Here is a 20,018-nt window from a genome sequence, read left to right on the forward strand (position 1 = left end):
CCCTGACTGTGGGCCAGGCAGGAAAACTCCAGCTACACGTGTGTGGTGTAAGCTCATATGCGCATGTGCAGGGAGGGGGTGCTGTGGGATGTTCTGTATGTTAAATGTGTTGCTCTGACTGGTTAATAAATAAAACAATGATTGGCCAGTAGCCAGGCGGGAAGTATAGGCAGGACAAGCAGAGAAGAGAATTCTGGGAAGTGGAAGGCTGAGGCAGAGAGACCCTGCCAGCCGATGCCATGAGAAGATGTTAAGATACCGTAAGCCACAAGCCTCGTGGCAACTTATAGACTAATAGAAATGGGTTAATTTAAGATATAAGAAAAGATAGTAAGAAGCCTGCCACGGCCATACACTTTGCAAGTAATGTAAGTCTCTGTGTGTTTACTTGGTTGAGTCTGAGCTGCTGTGGGACTAGCAGGTGAGAGCGATTTGTCCTGACCAAGGGCCAGGCAGGACCAGGAAAACTCTATCGACAGCGGGGGACCTAAAAAACCAGGTTCCACTTATTCTTCCCCTCTCTTCCTGCACGGTCATTCCATAGGCCTATGCACATCCTTTTCCCTAATAAACTCTTATAGTGGGTTTTGTTGTACCTTGCAGCTTTTCTCGCACGGTAAACAGCCCTGCTTAATGAATAGCATTACGCAGCTTAGTAAATAACATCAGTGCCGAAACGAATCAGTCCCTCCTAGTGCTCTGCGTCCAGGACCCTGGACTGAGGTTTACTCTATCTAAAACTGCCCAGTTTTTCATTTGCCTAGCAGCCTGACCGCTTTACACAACACCAGCTGCTTCAACTGGTGAGTTTTCCCTTTCCAGCCAGCGTTAAACAGTCCCCTGGACCCGTTGGAACAACTGTAGATTACCCAGCATCCCTCTGGTGTCCCCGGGATTGGGGGAACCCCTGTCCATGCCCTTCATGGGCTACAGTCGGCCTCCCATTGCAGGCTTCAATCTCTAGGCATTTCCCACGACTGCGGTCTGAGGTATCATTCTCTTGCTTGATGAAGCATTGAATGACTTGTGCCTGCCACTGTCAGACCCCCGTCCTTGGGCTACAAATGCCCTGGCCCTCATTCTCTGGCTTGACGAAGCATTGACTGACTTGTGCCAATCGCTGATCCTCACTTGAACTCGGGGATGCCGGAGACTGTAGTCTTGTATCACTTTTTTCTCTCTCTCTCTGCCGCGGTCATGGGAAATAAGACTTCCTCCTATTAGTCGCACTCCTCCTCTGAGGAATGCCTAAATATCCCTTAGATAACAATAAAAAATGGCCACCCAATGGCTCCTTGGACCCCAATATTTTAGAGGAATTATCTAATTCCTGCCAGCGAATCGGCAAATGGAAAAAGCTGTCTTATATTCAAGCTTTTTTTTTTTTAACCTAAGCTCTAAACCCTGCCTTCTAGATTCCTTCTTTTCAGCTCACATGCTCCTTGCCACGGAACCTTAACCTAAGGAATCTTTACTGCTCTGGACTCTGCAAATGAACCTCTCTGCCTCAGGAGTCCGTTGCCCTGGCTCCTCCCCAGCTCCCTCCTCCTCTCCAATATTGGGCCGCTCCAATTGCCCAGCTCTGGCGACAGCCTTTACACCACCTATTACTCGTTCTCAAGCTACTACGGGATCTGACGTTGGCCATGCAGACCCAGCATCCATTCTCCCTTGTGAGAGGTGACCAGTGTGGATGGACTGGTTAAGGTTCTTACAGCCGCACCTTTCATGATATATATGATCTTGCTAATAACCTACTTCCTGAGGAGTGCAGACACATTTGGGAGCAGGCTGGTACACATGCGGATGAGGTTCATCAAACCAATGCCGCCCATCCACATGGAGCCGAGGCAGTTCCCAATCAGGACTCACATTGGGATTACAATAATCGGGTGGCTCTCTCACTAGGTATTTACATGGTTTACAACCTGTCTCCTGTCAGATCTTCCTAGGGCTGCCCTCAAACCAGTAAACTATGGAAAGCTAAAAAACATAATTCAAGATGAAAGAAAATCCATCTCATTCTTTTAGAACAGCTTACAAAGGCTCTTTTACAATACAAAGGCCTAGCTCCTGAGAGCCCAGATGGCAGACAGCTCCTTATGACCCACTTTGTCTTATCCCCCGACATCAGGGCTAAGCTTAAGCATCTATCGAGAGAGCCTCTGACCCCACAGGCAGAAGTCTTAGTAGTGGCATTGACAGTGTACCATGGGAGAGATCAGAATGCCCGTAAACAGAACTGTCAAATGCCTCTAGGTCCCTGTTTTAAGTATGGTAGAGAAGGCCACTGGGCTTGTGCCTGCCCTGCCCTACACGAGCCACCATCTGGGCCTTGCCCAAAGTGTCAGCAAGAGGGACACTGGTCAGCTGACTGCCCCCATGCAGCTCGTGGCATGGGGACATCAAACAAAGACCACCCTCTAGTCAATATCCTAGAGTTGGTGATAGATAACTGAAGGTGCCATCTCTCACAGGGAACCTAGGGTAGTCATTACAGTATCAGGGTGATCCATTTCCTTCCTTTTGAACACTGGAGTGACTTACTGAGTCCAGAGGGAGTTTTGGGGTCCCACCTGTCCTCATCTCTCTACTGTCAGGGTAGGATGACAGCCTTTACCTACCTCACCAGACCCGACCACTTAAATGTATTTTCAGGGGTATCCTTCTCACCCACACATGTTTAGTTGTGCCATCCTGTCCTGTGCCCCTAATGCAGAGATTTTCTGGCTAATGTAGGAGCTTTTCTTTAGTTTGCTCCCCTCATTTGCCTTACTCCACACTTGTCAGCAGCCCCTGTCCTCCTCCTCCTAGCCAGCCAGCCTACTAGCTCTAACATTTCATTTTCCTTGCCAGCCTCTCAGGTAAACCCAAAGTCTAAGACAGCCAGAACCTTCCTAGGCACCATATGCCTATTAAAATCCTGTAGCAGGACACTACCAGGTCCATTACACAAGCTCAGTACCCTCTCTCACTCCAGAGCCTTAGGGGACTTAAAGCTTATCATTTCTAACCAAAGAAAAAAGCACGTTGCAGGTCCGTCTGTCTCTCTCTCTCCAATACTAACCAATAAAATTCTGTTACCAGAGTACTAAACATTACATACAATACTATGGCTACCAGCTAAAGACTTTAAATTCCCTGTGGCTGCTTTTTAATATGTTTAAATATTCTTCCGAGCACCAGAACCAGCTTCAATCCACCTGGACAGGTCAGATCTATTTCATATAAGTCAGATCTATTTCAGATAAGTATAATTCAAACTTTCCTGATCCCAGGAACCCCTCCCTCATTCTGGGACCCCTTGGAGACCCCCCCAGTTAAAATTTTTTCTAAACTCCTTCTTCTGCCTCAACAGTACCTTGTCAGACCCATACAGTCACAGAGCCCAAAGCAGCAAAAGGCAATGGACAATTCCCAAAGCAGTGGAGGACAATCCACTACCTCAGGACATCTTGCTACCCCAAAAGCACCATTCCCTACATCCAAAAGCTAACCAATGCCCACTCATATCAGCTGGAAACAGTTTCTGGAGACACAGTGCCCCCATTCCCATTCATCCACCATTTTTTATAGGAAAACAGAGTCTAGAATGGTAGAAATCCTTGCCACTCCCCCAATTACATGACCACATGTACAGTGGGGCAAGATGCTTAGTCATCCCAGTGCCTTACATTCTACGTAATCCGTGCACGGTGTGATCATGTCATTTACACGCAGCGTGATCACATAATCTATGTGCATGTGTAGTGTTGCTACGTAAGCCAATGTGCACATGTGCGGGAGGGAGGGAACCTGTAACAGCAGGTATTACTTATTCCTCTCCTCACTTCCTGCACGGTCATTCCATAGTCCTATGCACATCTTTCCTATTCCCTTTCCTTAATAAACTCTTTTCATGGTGTCCCAAATTTCCTGGATGTTTTGTATTATGACTATTTTGGTTTTAGCGTTTTGACTGATGACTCTATTTTTTCTATTGTGTCTTCAGCGTCAGAGATTCTCTGTTCCATCTCTTACAGTCTGTTGGTTATGCTTGCATCTGTAGCTCCTGTTCGTTTAGTCAGATTTTCTATTTACACCATTGCCTCAGTTTGTGTCTTCTTTATTGTCTCAATTTCAATTTTTTGTTGTTGTTCTTTCTTGAGACAGGGTTTCTCTGTGTAGCTTTGGAGCCTGTCCTGGAACTCACTCTGTAGCCAAGGCTGGCCTCGAACTCACAGAGATCCACCTGCCTCTGCCTCCCGAGTGCTGGAATTAAAGGCATGCGCCACCACTGCCTGGCTCAATTTAAATTTTTAAATCTTGAATTCTTTCCTTTATCTGTTTAATTGCTTTTTCTTGGCTTTCTTTGATTTCTTTTTTTCCCCCAGAGCTAAGGACCGAACCCAGAGCCTTGCACTTGCTAGGCAAGCGCTCTACCACTAAGCTAAATCCCCAACCCTTTTCTTCAATTTCTTTAAGGCAATGTTTTATTTCCTCTTTAAGGGAGTTTTTCATTTCCTCTTAAGGGAATTTTTCATTTCCTCTTTAAGGGCCTCTATCAGCCTCTTAAAGTCATTTTTAGGATTCACTTCTTCTGCTTCTTCTGTATTGGTATGTTCAGGTCTTGCAGGTGTAGAAGACTAGGTTCTGATGTTGTCATATAGATCTTTATGTTGTTGCCTGTATTTTTGCACTGGCATCTACGAATCTCTTCCTCTGCTCCATGTAGGCGGTGACTATGTCTGAGGATGCTTCTTGTTCCAATTGATAGTCTTGGTCCACCGTGAGTTCTTGGTCTAAATCGGTGCTGATGGGTAGATTCTCTCACAGCAGCTTAGTCCAATTGGTCAGTGGATTCTGTCTCAGTGAGCAGCTGTTCCCAATCGGTACAGGGCGGGCTTATGGATCCAGTGGTTGTTGTCCCATGGGATGGATTTCTTGACAAGGGGGCAGGGAAAGAGGTTGCTGTCTAGTCCCTGGGGTTCCAATGGCTATTCCTACTCAGTGAAGGGTGGGCTTATGACTCCGGTGGTCGTTGGGGTCACAGGGACTGGTTTTCTTGGCGAGAGAGCAGGGAAAGGTAGCCACCTGGTTCCTGAGGGCTCCAATGGCTGGGGGGAGGGGCACATAATGTGCCCCCGGGGGCCTAGAGTCTAGAGAACTGGTCTGCCAGTCCAGAGATGGGGCCTTACCTGTTCCCAGTTGGTGTAGAGTGGGCTTATTGTGGGGATCTGCCCCATCAGGACCCTAGGTCACCTGTGAAGAGGTGGCCTGGAACCGAGAAAAGGTAAGTGCACACAGCTCACCTGTTCCCCATCCTCCCTCTTACCCGGAGACAATCAGACACAGCGGAGAGTCAAGTCAAGCAAGAACTTGTTTCTTGATAGGCAGTAAGCCTCTTTTATACCAGAAAACCTCCAAACCCTAGAAGGGGGTGAAGGAACCAATCAATCATTTTAAAGGTCACCCTATTTACAAGTTGTTTATGTCCTGACACCATTTCCTGTTTTTAGTATCTTATCTTAGTATAAATAACTTGAGCTAACTTTCTTTCTCACCATTTGTCTCTAATCTCCATACAAACAACCCAAGCTAACTTCCTCTTAGCCATCCTTTGTATCTATTCTCTGCACAAACAGCTTAAACTAACTTCCTCTGGTACCATTTGTATCCACTCTCTGTGTAAACACCTTAAAGCTTAAGCTCCATTTATCTGAATTTCTCTCAGCACCCTCTTTGCAGCCCATGTATGCCCCCACAGCTTATGACTCTGCTGACCTGGTTCGGTGGCTGGACGGCTCCTTCTCTTGCATTCTCGGGGTGCTCTGCTCGCTTGCCAACTCCTCAGCTGATGTTGTTTCCTCAGACTGCAGACTTCTGAGACCTCTCTCGAATGGATCTCAGCTGAACAGTCAGTAGGGCAATCTCACCAACACCTTCAAGTTGTTGGGCTTCACACTATCGGCAGCTGGACACTGGGCAGGCCTTGGGCAGAATCTGGCCTGGCATTTTTCCAAGTTGTGAAGTTTAATAAACTCTTATAGTGGGTTTTGTTGTACCCAGTGGCTTTTCTCACAAGGTAAACAGTGCCGCTTAATGAACATTAAACCGCTTAATAAATAACACTGGCTATACCCTTCCAGTTTGCACTTCGTCATTCACCACTGAGGCTGGAACTGCAGCCTCCAACCTGCCTCCGTGCCCAGATCCTGAAAACCCTTCCCTTCTCTTTTTTGGATACATGTCCGACCTTTCCCTGACATGTTGAAACATGCCACAGTCAATCAAATTTAAACTAATTTAACCATTGCTTGCTTAGGCAACCGTGTTCGCTGGAGATGACCAAACCATATCTAGAATTCCCTTGCTGGGATTAACAGAAGTCTACGAGCTTCTCTCAGGTTTGTTGCCTTTTTGCTCTATGCCTGACCCCCATTTGCAGGAATTTTCTCTTGAGAAATCAACACTCTTGATTTTGCATACGTAAGTGGTCTTTTGTGGGGTGATTCAAGGACCCTAACACCTGGTATGATATTGCCAACATAGGGCATTGGCTTTTCACGATATGTATAGTGGATAGCTATTCCAGCTCTGACCTTGAAGCACTGCCCCCTAGCGAGGCAGACGGTAACTGCCATGCAAGCCTATGACCTGCTCATAGGGCATGGCCGAGACGGGAGCCCATAAGACCTGAGATGCATACATGCTGGCTCTCCTGACTCCTCGTGATACTGGATGCTGGATTGCAGACCGAGTCAGAGTTCTCCAGAGAACCACGTTGGACTGTACCTCACCTCTCCTGTATCCTGTAACTGACTCCTTTACTAGTTACAAGTCACCCCTTTAAATAAACCTCTTTTAACTACCACGTAAACTAAGTGGAGCTGCTGTGTTCCCAGCTTTAGAAAAGGGCACTTCCAGTTGCAATATGCACAGCCACCCACCGGCTCTCCTACATGGGTCAGCCGTTCCATCCTGGCCCTTCATTCAGGTGGCTCAGTGACCCCTCCCCATGCCAACTCCTATCCAAATGGGATTCTCCTGCCTGTTTTCCTCTCCCAACCATTTCTCAGGCCATTTCTTCACCCTACCTGAATAGCCCACACAATACCTGGGCAGGGCAGAGCAAGTCAGACAGCCGCCTCCCAGGCGATTCCGGCATGGACAGCACAAGCAATGAACCAAGCAGAACTAGACCAGCTGCCTAGCCATTTCCTCAGAATCACTGCTGCCACTCCTACTTAGGGCACAGGCTATTATTGCTAATGCCATGGCCTCAAGCATCAGAAGCCCCACCCCCAGCCTTACACCACCATGCTGAGCAGCCACAGGTAGCACCTACCAGTGATGAGCCAGGCAGTACTGTCCCATGCTGCTATTAGTCACATTGATTTTTTCATGCTAGTTTCTCTGTTAGCTCTTCAGACTGCTCCCACACCCATGCACAGGACAGTAGCCACAGTGGACCCTACTGTGTCAGCAATGAACATCACTGCAGTTAATCACCCCTGCAAATCTATGCCTACATCTGTGGTGTACATGGGCCGCAAAGATGGTGCTGAGAGGAAGTTAGATGGAGCCCAAGTTGTTTACGCTGAGATTAGACTGGATACAAAAATCAAAGGAATGAGTATGATGTCAGTACATAAACAGCACGTAGACAAAGGAATTGAGTAGAGGGTGACCTTTAAAACAATTGGTTCATTCCTTCCACCACCACCCCAGGGTTCTGTGGTTTTCTATCTTAAAAGATGCTTACTGCCTATTAACAAACAAGTTCCTGCTTGGCATGACTCCCCACTGCATCTGACTGTCTCCAGGAAAGAGGAAGGCTGGGAATCGGGTGAGTGGTGCACTTATCTTTTCTCTATTCTGGACCACTTCCTTAGAGGTGATCTAAGTTCCCAATGTGGTGAGACCCCACAGCTGGCAGTCAACTTGGGGCTTGAAAGTACGTTCAGCCAAGGCCAAGCAGTCTTCCATGGTGGGTGAAACCCTCTGTATGGGTAATGCAATATTTCCAAAAGATCCCCAAGAGCCAGGGGAGGCCAAAGAAGGTAAAGAGGACCAGGAGGGTAAAGAGACCAAGAGTAAAGTCATTACACGACCCCCCGCCTTACATCCCGAAAATAGGGAAATGCTCCTCGCCATATACTACCCTTAGAAGGGACCTACATAACTAGGGTACCTATGACTGACCACTAGTCAGGGATCAGAGAGTCAACAAACCGACTTACGCAGAGGCCTGTATTAACCAGACAGGGCCCCAAGGGAAGCAAAAGACAGGGCCCCGAGAACAGACAACTCAGGCATTTCCCATTAATCTGGCCTCCAGCCCTGATAGGCCACAAGAATTGTACCCATGGATGGTCAAAAACCTTAAGGAACTCCACAAGGCAGTGGCAGAGGATGGTCCAAATGTCCCTTGGTCCCAGACCCTACTGCAGTATATTACATATAATCCCTGTGTCCCCAAGGATTGCTGGACCTGGCTAAGGCTGACTGTTCAAGCACTCAATGTATCGAATGGTGTGCCCACTATAAGGAGGAATGTAGAGTCCGAACAGAGGCCAATCAAGCTGCTCAGCCTGCAATCCTAATTACTTATGGCATGTTGGCGAGAACTGCTGATGAGTACTCTACTGGGGTCCACCACATCGAGACCAGGTGTGACATGCAGGGTTAGCAGCCTGGGGTAAGTTAGATGAGAGATCTACAGAATCCCCCATAGCTGGAGTCAGGCAGAAGCCCAATGAGACCTTACCAGAATTTATAGACTCGGTTAACAGAGCACTAATCGTAACTACCGACTGGACCACTCTGGGACCAATTTATAGATTCTGGTCTGGGATGGAATGAATACAGAACACTGTGCTGCCTATGCAGGGCTGAAAGAGGCTCCCATGGGCCGATGGGTGGTCACCACCCAGGATCTGGGCACCCAACATCACCAGACCCAGATGTTAGTCTTAACATAATCCCAGACAGCTGCTCTAACTCAGGCTTTCTCACAGGCCCTGGCAACCCAGAGTCTGGGGACTGCGAAGTCTGCTACCCGGGGGCCTGCTGTAGATGTGGACAGGAGGGACATTTTAAGCGATAGTGTCCTCTGCAACAGCCTCCTACAGGTCAACAAAAGGCTTTAGGTTAGGCCAAGGACAATAAAGCCCCCTACCACCCCTTGTCCTAGGTGCAGGAAGGGATATCATTGGAAAAAAGACTGCAGGTCAAAATTCAATATAGATGGGAAACCTTTAAACTAGGTAAGGGGCGTCCTCCAGCCCTGTTAGCCAAAGGAGGAACTCTGGGGGGGAGGGCAGGCATGGCCCCCCAGAATGGCCCATGCCAACTGACAGTTCCTTTGGTCTGGGGACACTGCCCCAAGATGAGTATTGTCATAGGTGGGAGAAGGTTCCACTTCCTGGTGTGATATAGGGCCAGACAGGACCATGCTCCACTGGAAGGAGGTACCCCCTGACTGGGACATGACTCTGGGACCCTGAGTATTGGGAGTAGCGGTTAATGCTCAATCTCTTAAAACAGTCACTCTCCTCAAATGGACCAGCCCAGATGGGGAACAGGACAAGACATGAGCCCTGGTGTCTGGGAATCTTACTGACAACTTATTGGAGTAGGATATGTTGTCCCAAATGGATGCAGTACTTACCACCAACCACCAAACTTTCTATGATATTATGGAGGAAGAAGAGGCCCAAGGAAGGGGATGGGGAGCAGAGGAGATAAAAGGAGAGGACTTCTTCACCCACTATAGAAATGACCCCAAAATTCCACCTGGGTTTACCACAATTCCTAGAGGCCACTGCCCCCCAGATACCCCCTATCAGGTCGAGGCTGGGTGACCCAGTATGGGTGGAGCAGTAGCCACTTGCTAAACCTAAATTAGAGGCTCTGGTTAAGGAACAATTGGACCTTGGATGTGTGCGCCCTTCCATGAGTTCCTGGAATAACCTGTCTTGGTTATTAAAAAAGTGTCAGGAGCATGGCACATGTTACAGGATCTACGTAAAGTAAATGAGAGGATGGAGCTGGTAGGCCCCCCTTGAGGGGTCTGCCCTGGGTGCCAGCAATACCCTCAGAATATACCCTGGTTGCGATTGATGCTTCTGTTTCTTGTCTATCTCCCTCCATCCAGATGATTGTACCAAGTTTGCCTTCTCTATCCCCTCCCTCAATTTCTCCCAACCTGATCAGACATTTAAATGGACTGTATTACCCCAGGAAATGGCTAATAGCCCGACCTCCTGCCAACAATACCTGGCCACCCTGTTAGTACCCCTACTTAGAGATGCATAAGATAGATGCGTACCTGTTTATATGAATAATATTATTTTGGGACATAAGGACCCCTCTTGTCTGCAGGACTTGTTGGGGCAGGTACTGCACAGCTTCAGAGAGGAGGGTGCCCCCCTTTAAGATTCTTGGCACCAAACTTACCCTGACCTGAACCTGCCCACTTAAGCCTAAGCTACACATTCCTGTGTCTTTGACCCTGACTCAGTTGCAGAGTATCCTGGGAGAGATCCATTTGATACTACCTTGGGTTCCCGTCTCCAAGAATAGTCTTGTACCCTTATTCTCCCTTTAAAAAAATAAAAAACCTCAGGATGTTATTGCTCTTACCTGAGAACATTGGGCCATCCTTTTACAATTTCAAGATGCTCTTAATAGATTTCTGCTGACTTTCCCAGTTCCCTCTGGCTGTTCACAAGCGCTACATTAACCTCTGCAGTGCTAGTGCAAAAAGGAGAGCCAATAGAATGGGTCAATACCCCCCTTGTAGGCGCCCCAAACGTACACTCCAGTTTTTCCTAAAGGTACCCCCTTTACAAACACAGGGAGCTAACCCCAGAGGCCTAGAGCCAAATATCCTCTGACAAACCGATGTTACTCATTTCACACCCTTTAACAATAAAACAAAAGGGAGAATTAGCCTCCATATTCAGTTACTCTACACCCTTCAGCCATCACACTCCAGCCTCGGGGCTACAAGGACACCCATGTCGGGCACCAATTAGGGCTTTCTGCTCCCCTTTGTGCCCCTTGTGGGGCAGGAGCTCCTGGAGTGACAGTCCCTATAGAAGTGATGACAGAATACAAGTTTGTGGTGGTGGGTGCTGGAGGCATGGCAAAGAGTGCCCTGACCATGCAGGTGATCCAGAAACATTTTGTGGATGAGTATGACCCCATCATAGAGGACTCCTATCGGAAACAGGTCATCATTGATGGGGAGACATGTCTGCTGGACATCTTAGACACAGCAGGTCAAGAGGAGTATAGTGCCATGTGGGGCCAGTACATGCACACAGGGGAGGGTTTCCTCTGTGTGTTTGCCAACAACAGCACCAAGTCCTTTGAAGACATCCATCAGTACAGGGAGCAGAGTAAGCTGGTGAAGGACTCAGACGATGTGCCAATAGTGCTGGTGGGAAACAAGTGTGACGTGGCCACTTGTACTGTTGAGTCTTGGCAGGCCCAGGACCTTGTACGCAGCTATGACATCCCCTACATTGAAACATCATCCAAGACCCGACAGGGTGTAGAGGATGCCTTTTACGCGCTAGTACGTGAGATTTGGCAACACAAAGTACAAAAGCTAAACCGTCCCGATGAGAATGGCCCTGGTTCCACAAGCCACAAGTGTGTGCTATCGTGACGCCAGATGGAGATACATGTGGGGCATACAGGATGACATGAGCTACAAAGATGGTGCCGAGAGGAAGTTAGCCCAAGTTGTTTACGCTGAGATTAGATACAAATGGTACTGAGAGAAGTGAGCCCAAGTTGTTTGCACTGAGATTAGATACAAAACCCAGATTATGTCAGTGCATAAACAGCTCCTGGAAAAAGGAATGAGTATAGGGTGACCTTTAGAACAATTGGTTTGGTCCTTCCATCCCCCCCAGAGTTCTGTGGTTTTCTGCTTTATAAGATGTTTACTGCCTAATAATAAAGGAGTTCCTGCTTGACATGACTCCCTGCTGTGTCTGATGAGCTCCGGGTAAGAGGGAGGCTGGGAAACGAATAAGCGGCACACTTAACTTCCCTCGGCTCCAGACCACCTCCTCAGAGGTGACCTCAGTTCCCAGTGAGGTGAGACCACACATACATCATCAGAGCTCGTAAGACACTCGACAAATTTTAAACAGTGAACTAGGTTTTTTAAAAAAGGAGGAAAAACTTTCGCATGTCAAGAATCGAAGTGCACAGAGTTAGGACTATGTTTAGTGCCACTATGAACGGCTTGCAAATGAAGAAACTAAATGAAGATGTTGGCATTCTGGCCCATCCCTTGGGGACCCACCCTGTGTCCTGATGTAAGGCTCCTTTAGGGAAACACCCCTCCCTTCTTCTTCCCTTTCCCACCATGAGGTGTGCACAACTCCACTTTCCCTTTCTCTTCGTTTTCTTTCTCTCTCCTTCTTTCCCTATTTCTCTCTCGCGCTCTTCATAATAAACTCATGTGGATACAAGGTATGTAATGGGTAGTGGTTCCAGCTTTGACCTTGAAGCACCACCTCAGTGAGGCAGCTGGTAACTGTCACGCATACCTATGACCTGCCCCTGGGGTGTGGCCGAGATGGAAGCCCTCAAGACCAGAGATCTGTCTGGCCCTCTTCATTTCTCATGAACCTGGATGCTGGATGGCAGATCAAGTCAGACTTTACTAGAGAACCCAGCTGGACTGCACCTCACATCTCTCAGATTCTATAAACAACCCCCTTACTGGCTGCAAGTTAGGAGTTGCCTTGATAAATGCCCACATTATCTGGCACTCACGTGGGGCATCCTCCAAATGGCTGGGCAGCCTCTGCAATCAGATTCCTCTATGGCTGCTATGGCACAGTTTCCACACCTCCCACTCTTTCCTGTCTCTTTTAAAACTGCCATCCCTCCTGGGGACCAAGTGTTTACCCATTCAGTCCATAACTTACCAGTACTGTTCCTTCCCTTCATTCCGCCTCCCTGGCTATTGGGCACATGCACCCACCTGCCGAGTTCTGGATAGCTGACCACTCTCAGGGTGGGCACCAAGGAACCCCTCCATAGCCAGTCTGGTTCCATTCCCCACCCAAAGGTGTAGTGGGTAGCCACTCCAGCTTTGATCTGGAAGTTCCAACCCCCACTGAGGCTTCGGTAACTGTCACACCTATAAGGTGGGGCCAAGGGAGGACCCTGGAAGAACCGAGATCCGGATGCGTCGCACTCTCTTGGTTCTTAGACCCTGGACGCTGGAAGTAGACCGAGCAGAGTTCTCCAGAGAACACCACTGGACTGCGCTACCTTTCCCAGACCCTGTAATCTATCCCTTCACTTGTAAGCTACCCCACAAAATAAACCTCCATTTTAACTACGTGGAGTGGCCTTAATAATTTCACCAATATCTGGCGCCCAACTTGAGGCAAATTCCATAGGCCTGGGTGTCTCCCACCCTCAGCTTCCTCCCCAGCTGGCAGGCACTTAAAACTGCAGGGTACCACCTACAGAGCTCCAGGAAACCTGCACAGTTTCATTCCTGAAAAAGAGCTAATCCAGTCTCAGTTCTGAGGCAAGTTTAGCCCCCAGACCAGCGAAACCGCTGTGAGTGAGGCGTTCCCCCTCCTCCCTGAGTGCCGGCTCCCCGCCCCAGCTTGAGGCTTCCACAGTTTCACCTAGTTAAAATAGACATGGCACTGTCCCCTTCGGTGGCACCCTACAGAGGCACAGAGAGGGCTTGGAGCCGGGCCTGCTGGCAGATCTCCTGTCTGCAGAGGCAGAGAGGGCCTTAGAGCAGCCTGGAACTCTCCACGCTCTGAAGCTCCAGGGAGTCACCTGAAGAACTGCCTACTGCCTATGCTCACTCTGCGGCCAGGCAAGACATTCAACAGGCCCTGCTTTGGAGCTATACCAATGCCTCCTGCTGGCTGAAAAGTGCTACTACACCCCCAAAACCACGAAAACATAAGGAAACCAGCATCTTATTTCAAGTAAAAGTACTTGATAATTTTACACCTTAAAACTGACTAACAAAACTGAGCTAACAAATTTGTAATAGGGCTGACAACATTACCTCACAAGAATTTAAAAAACCTTTTTCCTTATATGATTAATGACATTTTCCTGGAAATCTATGACTTTCTAAGGTATATCTGGCCTGTACCATTTTGGCATTCATCGTAATAATTCACACAGTGTTCAAACACAGGTTTAATAACAAAAACAAAGCTGAGTCATTATTGGGACTGATATAGACTGTAAAAGATAGCAATGAAGTCTTACAGAAAAAGATTCTCTCTCTGGAATCTGCTAACCAGGATTTACAAGCTTTAAAAGATAACAATGAAATATACAAAAAAAAAGATTCTCTCTCTAAAATCTGCTAACCAAGATTTACAGTGGCTGAGTCTGGTTCCAGGATCTGCAGGAAGCTGAGCCCCCGGACTGGCGAGAGCCACTGTGAGTGAGCCACCCACCACCATGCAGGCTCCCACCTGAGCCTACAGCTTCCACCTTCTCACCCTCTCGCTCAGAGGCTGCCTAGTTAAAATGGAAGCTGATGCCAACCATCATAGTCACTGCCTAGAACTCTCCCCACCCCGAGTTCAGGCCACTCAATTCCATATGTCAGCCTCTTGGCTGATGGAAGAGCACTTAGGGGCTAAGGAGGCCACGAAAGCAAAGCCGGGCCCTAAAGCTCCAGGGAGAGGCAGAAAGATCTGCCGCCATGCTGCTGCCACCAATCCTCCAAGGTGCACACGGGACACTCTACTCTCACCTGCAGCCGCTGCAACCAGTCTTCAGTGGGACCTGCTTTAGCACGACACTGGCGACTCATGTTGGCTGAAAAGCGCTACTACACCCAAAAAACCATCCCAAGGACAGTAAGGAAAGCAAGCCAGTCTCTCACTTCAGGTAAGAGTAGTTAATAATTTTACAATTTGAAACTGTTTAACAAATTTTGAATACTCTTATAATATTGTCGAAAATATTACTTCACAAAAAATTAAGAACTTTCTTGCTAATATAGAATATCACCACATATAGATCATAATGCTTTATAATAAATAGCCTACAGACATGGACATTAATCTAAACATTGTAGTGGGTAGCTAGCTGTTCCAGCTTTGTCCTGGAAGTACTACCCTCCAGTGAGGCTTCTGGTAACTGTCACGCCTACCCATGACCTGCCCCTAATGCAGGACCAAGATGGGAGCCCTTGAGAACCAAGGTCCGGATGTGCCGGTCTCTTGTTCCTGGTGATCCTGGATGGTAGACCAAGCAGTTTTCCATAGGACTGCACTTCACCTCTCCTGGATCCTGTAACCTATCCCTTTACTTGTAAGTTACCCCAAAATAAACCTCCCTTTTAACTACGTGGAGTTGCCTTAATCTCCCACCAACTGGCACTCATGTGTGGCAAACTCCAAATGCCTGGGAGGCCTCCACCCTCAGCCTCCTGTGTGGCTGCTGTGCCACGCTTTCCACACTTCCCACACTTCCCTGTCTCTTTAAAAATTCCTGCCCCTCCTAGCAATCAAGCACTTACCCATTCAGCCCATAACCTCTCAATACTGTTCCTTCCCTTCCCTTCCTTCCTTCTCCATGGCTTGCAGGCACCTGCACCCATCTGCCAAGTTCCATATAGCCAGGGAGAACCTCTGCATTGATTCTGGTTCCATTCCTGAAGCAAGGGAACAGTCAAGTCTGGTCCCAGTTCCCCTGGCAAGCTTAGTACCCAGAATGGCAAAAAGCCACAGAGAGTGAAGCGTTCTACCAGGCCTCTGCACACCGGCTCGCGCCCAAGACCAAGGCTTCCACAGTCTCACCACCACTCTCAGAAGCTGCTCAGAGGCTGCCTGGTTAAAATAGACACCGGGCCAACCCCTGGCCGGCTCCCTGAGGGTGCTGCTTCCGGGGCTGCAAAGGAGCTGAGAGGGGCTTGTGTTGGGCCCTGGCCCCCTGCTCCTTGGGTAGCTGCTGACTTGCTTACTGACCTTTACCAGATAGCCTCCCTATGCTGATTTCCTGCTGGTTCCTTCCTCGAAAACAGCTAACCGCAGGTTCCTTGTTCCGTGCATCCCGGATAGTTGAGTAAAGAGCTAGGGCTGAGCTAGTGAACTTTTGCCCTCCCGGGTTTTTCCATCACGCTGTTAGTCTGTATTTAAGGCCCCTGCTTCCCTTCAATAAACGGCATTCTACTGATACGAATGACCCGCTGTCCTGTCCTCAGCCCCTCACTCCGACTTGATGAGTTGCTTTGTAGCATGGGCACTACAGCCTCCAAGAAATCTGTCAGTTTGGGCCCCGGGAAAGCTGTTAGTTTAGCCTCCAGGAAATCTGTCGGTTTGGGCCCTGAGATTATCTGTCAGTTTGGGTCCTGCCAAATCTGTCAAAGAGAAGACAGCTATCAAGTCATGTGCTGCTATCCCCTCTGCTCCAACACCACCACTGGCAGCTACCCCTCTGCCGCAGTATTCTTGGGGTGATCTACCACAATACCTGCCTGCCTCAGGAGGTGGCTACTCTCCCGTGGTGCCAGGTGTCTTACAACCCTCACAGTCTGCGCCACTGTCAGTCCATACGCCCATAGAAGCCTTATAGACTGGGAGCCTAAATGCCAATGCCCAGCACTGGATTCTCATCCCCAGAGCTGATCTCTTCTTCATCTGGAAGGACACCAATGAGTCAGGCCCAGATTCCCCCTACTTTCAGCAGGTCATTGCTAAATGGTCCATGCAGTTACAAACTTATTTCTATTGGTACCATTTGCTTTTAAAGCTGTGTTAGAGCCTGAAGTCTTTCTTAGGTGAAAATCAGCCTATGAGGATCAGGCAGAATCCCAGGCCCGAACGAACATCTTACATAATGTCCAGGTGACCTATGAATGTAGGAAATATGTCCATCCAGTGCACCAGGCACAGATTGGCTTCAATGCCTATTTTCAACAAGTCTCGGACCTGGACCTCAAGGCCCCCAGAGCCTGTACTTGCGCAACTTTATCCAACAGCCCGGGGAGCTATTCACCAACTTCTTGGCCCATGTGAATGAGGCAGTAGAGCACAGAGTGGATGTGGGCCCCACTAGACACGTGCTATTAACAACTGACTTGGGAGGGACTCAATACCCAAATCTGTAATACAGCTATGTGGTATAAAAACATACATAAAAATGGGTGCAGGCCACCAGAGACCTTGACCCCAGCACCAGTCTAATCGCTGCTCTTACTGCCTCCCTGGATGCTTGCCTCACTGACAAGCAGGGTACTAATGACACTCCCAAGGGTCCTCAGGCAGACAGAACTTGCTGGGGATGTGGCAAAACAGGCTATCTGTGGCATGACTGCCCCTGGGCAGAAACTATGATCTGATGCCCCATATGCAATAAAGGATTTCATTGGGCAAAGGATTGCAGGTCACAGCTTGCTGAAACACCAGCCCCTTTAAAGTCCAGGTGAGGCACTCCTCAGCCCTGCCAGTAAAAGGCTCTGGTAACCCAAAATCTATTAAAGAATGCCCATCTTTCCAAAGGTTTGGTTGACAAGAGTGCAAATGCTACCATTTTAACCAAGACTGGGGTTCTTCACTTCCAACAATGGAAGTTTAAACCTGGCCCCACTATGATTCGTGTGGGAGGCCTACTAGATTCTAAGATGAACACCCATCCAGTCCATTGGATGGATCTTGATGGCAATCGGGAAGCCATTCACCCTATCATTTCCAATGTACCTAGAAACCTCTGGGGCAGAGATATAAGTGTTGTCCTAATTATAGATGACAGGGTCTTTTTTGATGACATCAAGGTCCATGAAAAGGCATGTCTTGTGGTCCGTGACCCTGCACAACATATGCACCCCCAATTCTGAAGGCCATGAGATCCACCACAACCAAGCCCCCTAGCCCCATTCCATTGACGTGGCTCTCAGATCAAGAAGTGTCAGGGACAAGGATAGAACCTCTAGCTAATGGAAAAATACAGACCTTTAGAAGAGCTTAATGGAAAAATACAGGCCCCTGATAAGATAGGGAACAAGAACATCTTGCAGTCAGGTTGCCTGACAGGACATTGAGACAGAAACCTTGGCCTTTTCACCCAGGTGCTGTGGAATGGTCTGTATGTCAAATGTGTTGCTGATTGGTCAATAAATAAATCACTGATTGGTCAGTGGCCAGGCAGGAAGTATAGGCGGGACAAGGAGGAGAATAGAGCTGGGAAGTGGAAGGCTGAGTCAGAGAGACACTGCCAGCTGCCATGATGACAAACAGCATGTGAAGATGCCGGTAAGCCATGAGCCATGTGGCAAGGTATAGATTAATGGAAATGGATTAATTTAAGCTGTAAGAACAGTTAGCAAGAAGCCTGCCACGGCCATACAGTTTGTAACCAATATAAGTCTCTGTGTTTACTTGATCGGGTTTGAGCGGCTTGGGACTGGCGGGTGAGAGAGATTTGTCCTGACTGTGGGCCAGGTAGGAAAACTCTAGCAACACCCTGCCAATATTTTGCACAAACATCCTGCAGCTGTGTTAACTTCCTTCATGTAGATAACAGTTTCCTGCTCCCCCTACCCTGCAAGAGTTATATGAACCCTCTTGGAGAAAAATAAAGTTGCACCTTGATCAGAATCCTGTCTTGCTGTCTTCCTTTGTGTCTCCTATCCTTATCATTCCATCCTTATTAATAACCTCTTTTCCGTCAGGGGAATGTTTATGGATCTTTGTGTCCATAAACATGGGGACGGCTCGGGGACTGTTTAGATGATTACTGCAGGGCTTTTGGACCAGAGAAGGTCCCCGTCACCACATTCTCTTACTGGAACCTTATTAATGACATTCTTAGGGTCCATAAACATTCCCCAGATGGAAAAGAGGTTATTAATACAGGAGAAAAAATCTTAAAAGAAGACTTCCGCGCCCCCTCTACCTGCCCTAAGACCCCCCTAGTGCTTTCTCGTGCGCCTTCAGTCAGTCCCTCGGACCACGACCTGCACTCTATGTAAAAGGGAATGCTCATGACTTCTGAACCTAAGAATCCTCAGGACTCCGCCCCTCCCCATCTTCATCCCTCTCGTAATAATCTTACCTCTAACTCCCCTCTAGACCCCACCGAGGAAGCTTCCCTAGAGAAAGAGGCGGCCCATTACCATAATCCAGACTGGCCACCCTACAAAAATCTCCCCTTAAAACAGGGGTCCCTGGGCCCTTTTAAACCACCTCAAAAATCTCCAGCAGTAACCCCTTCCGCAACGCCCCCTCCCTATGTTTCTCCATCTTCCCACGTTTGCGGGCCATCCTTGATGAGTTGCCCCCTCATCCCAGATCTCGGCTCACTGTGACGGGCTTGCAGGGAACATATTGAGTTTTTAAGGGAATTAAAAATTATTGACAAAGAACTTAAAGACCTCGTCCTTGAGGCGGTGGCTCCCGGCTCGCTAAAACCATCTCAAAAAAATTTTAAATCAAAAATTAAGTCTCAGCCTGTCCTGGCATTTCCCATTACCTGGAGCCAGACCTCTGGGGACTCATCTGAGGCGGGTGTCCAGAGCGGCCCCTCAGAGGGTTTGGAAGACCAAAATGAGGAGGAGGAGGAGGAGGAGGAGGAACCATCATCAGAGGACCCCCCGCCAGGACAGACTTGCCAAAAATTAAATTTCTGCCTTGTTGAAAAGCTTAAATCCGCCTGGGCTCAGTATGGTCCTACGCCTCCTTTTACATAAGCCTTGGTGGAAAACCAGAGTGAACATTGGTTGACCCCTAACGACTGGTATTTTCTTGCCCATGAGGCTCTTTCGGGGGGTGACTTTGTCCTCTGGAAAACAGAATTTACAGAAAACTGTCAAGAGGTTGCTCAAAAAAATATTTAACAGTCGTCCTCAAAAACTTGGACGCTAAAGAAACGTCTCGGCAACTCCCCCTATGATACAAATGAAGCACAGGCAAAATTCCCTCCCGGCCTCCTAGCCCAGATTCAAAACGCTGGGGTCCGGGCCTGGAAACACCTTCCCCAAGAGGGGTCAGCTACCACCTCATTGGCAAAGA

At 48.4% G+C, this 20,018-nt stretch overlaps 2 protein-coding genes across 6 annotated transcripts in view; one reads left to right on the forward strand and one right to left on the reverse strand.

Moving 5' to 3' along the window:
* The window catches only part of Nopchap1 (NOP protein chaperone 1), a 155,060-nt gene that overhangs the window by 100,125 nt on the left and 34,917 nt on the right, over positions 1-20,018 (reverse strand). The gene's annotated exons all lie outside the window — the stretch shown is intronic.
* LOC128119612 (GTPase HRas-like) lies at positions 5,317-19,197 on the forward strand. The gene has a single exon (XM_052752980.1). The coding sequence runs from the start codon at positions 11,090-11,092 to the stop codon at positions 11,657-11,659; it is 570 nt and encodes a 189-aa protein (XP_052608940.1). The 5' UTR covers positions 5,317-11,089; the 3' UTR covers positions 11,660-19,197.

Source organism: Peromyscus californicus, unplaced genomic scaffold (genome assembly GCF_007827085.1).
Source record: "Peromyscus californicus insignis strain IS unplaced genomic scaffold, ASM782708v3 Scaffold_24__1_contigs__length_46423439, whole genome shotgun sequence".
Classification (NCBI taxonomy): Eukaryota; Metazoa; Chordata; class Mammalia; order Rodentia; family Cricetidae; genus Peromyscus; species Peromyscus californicus.

Excerpts from the sequence above, each read along its gene's own strand:
- LOC128119612 (XM_052752980.1), top strand. The coding sequence starts at position 11,090 with ATGACAGAATACAAGTTTGTGGTGGTGGGTGCTGGAGGCATGGCAAAG.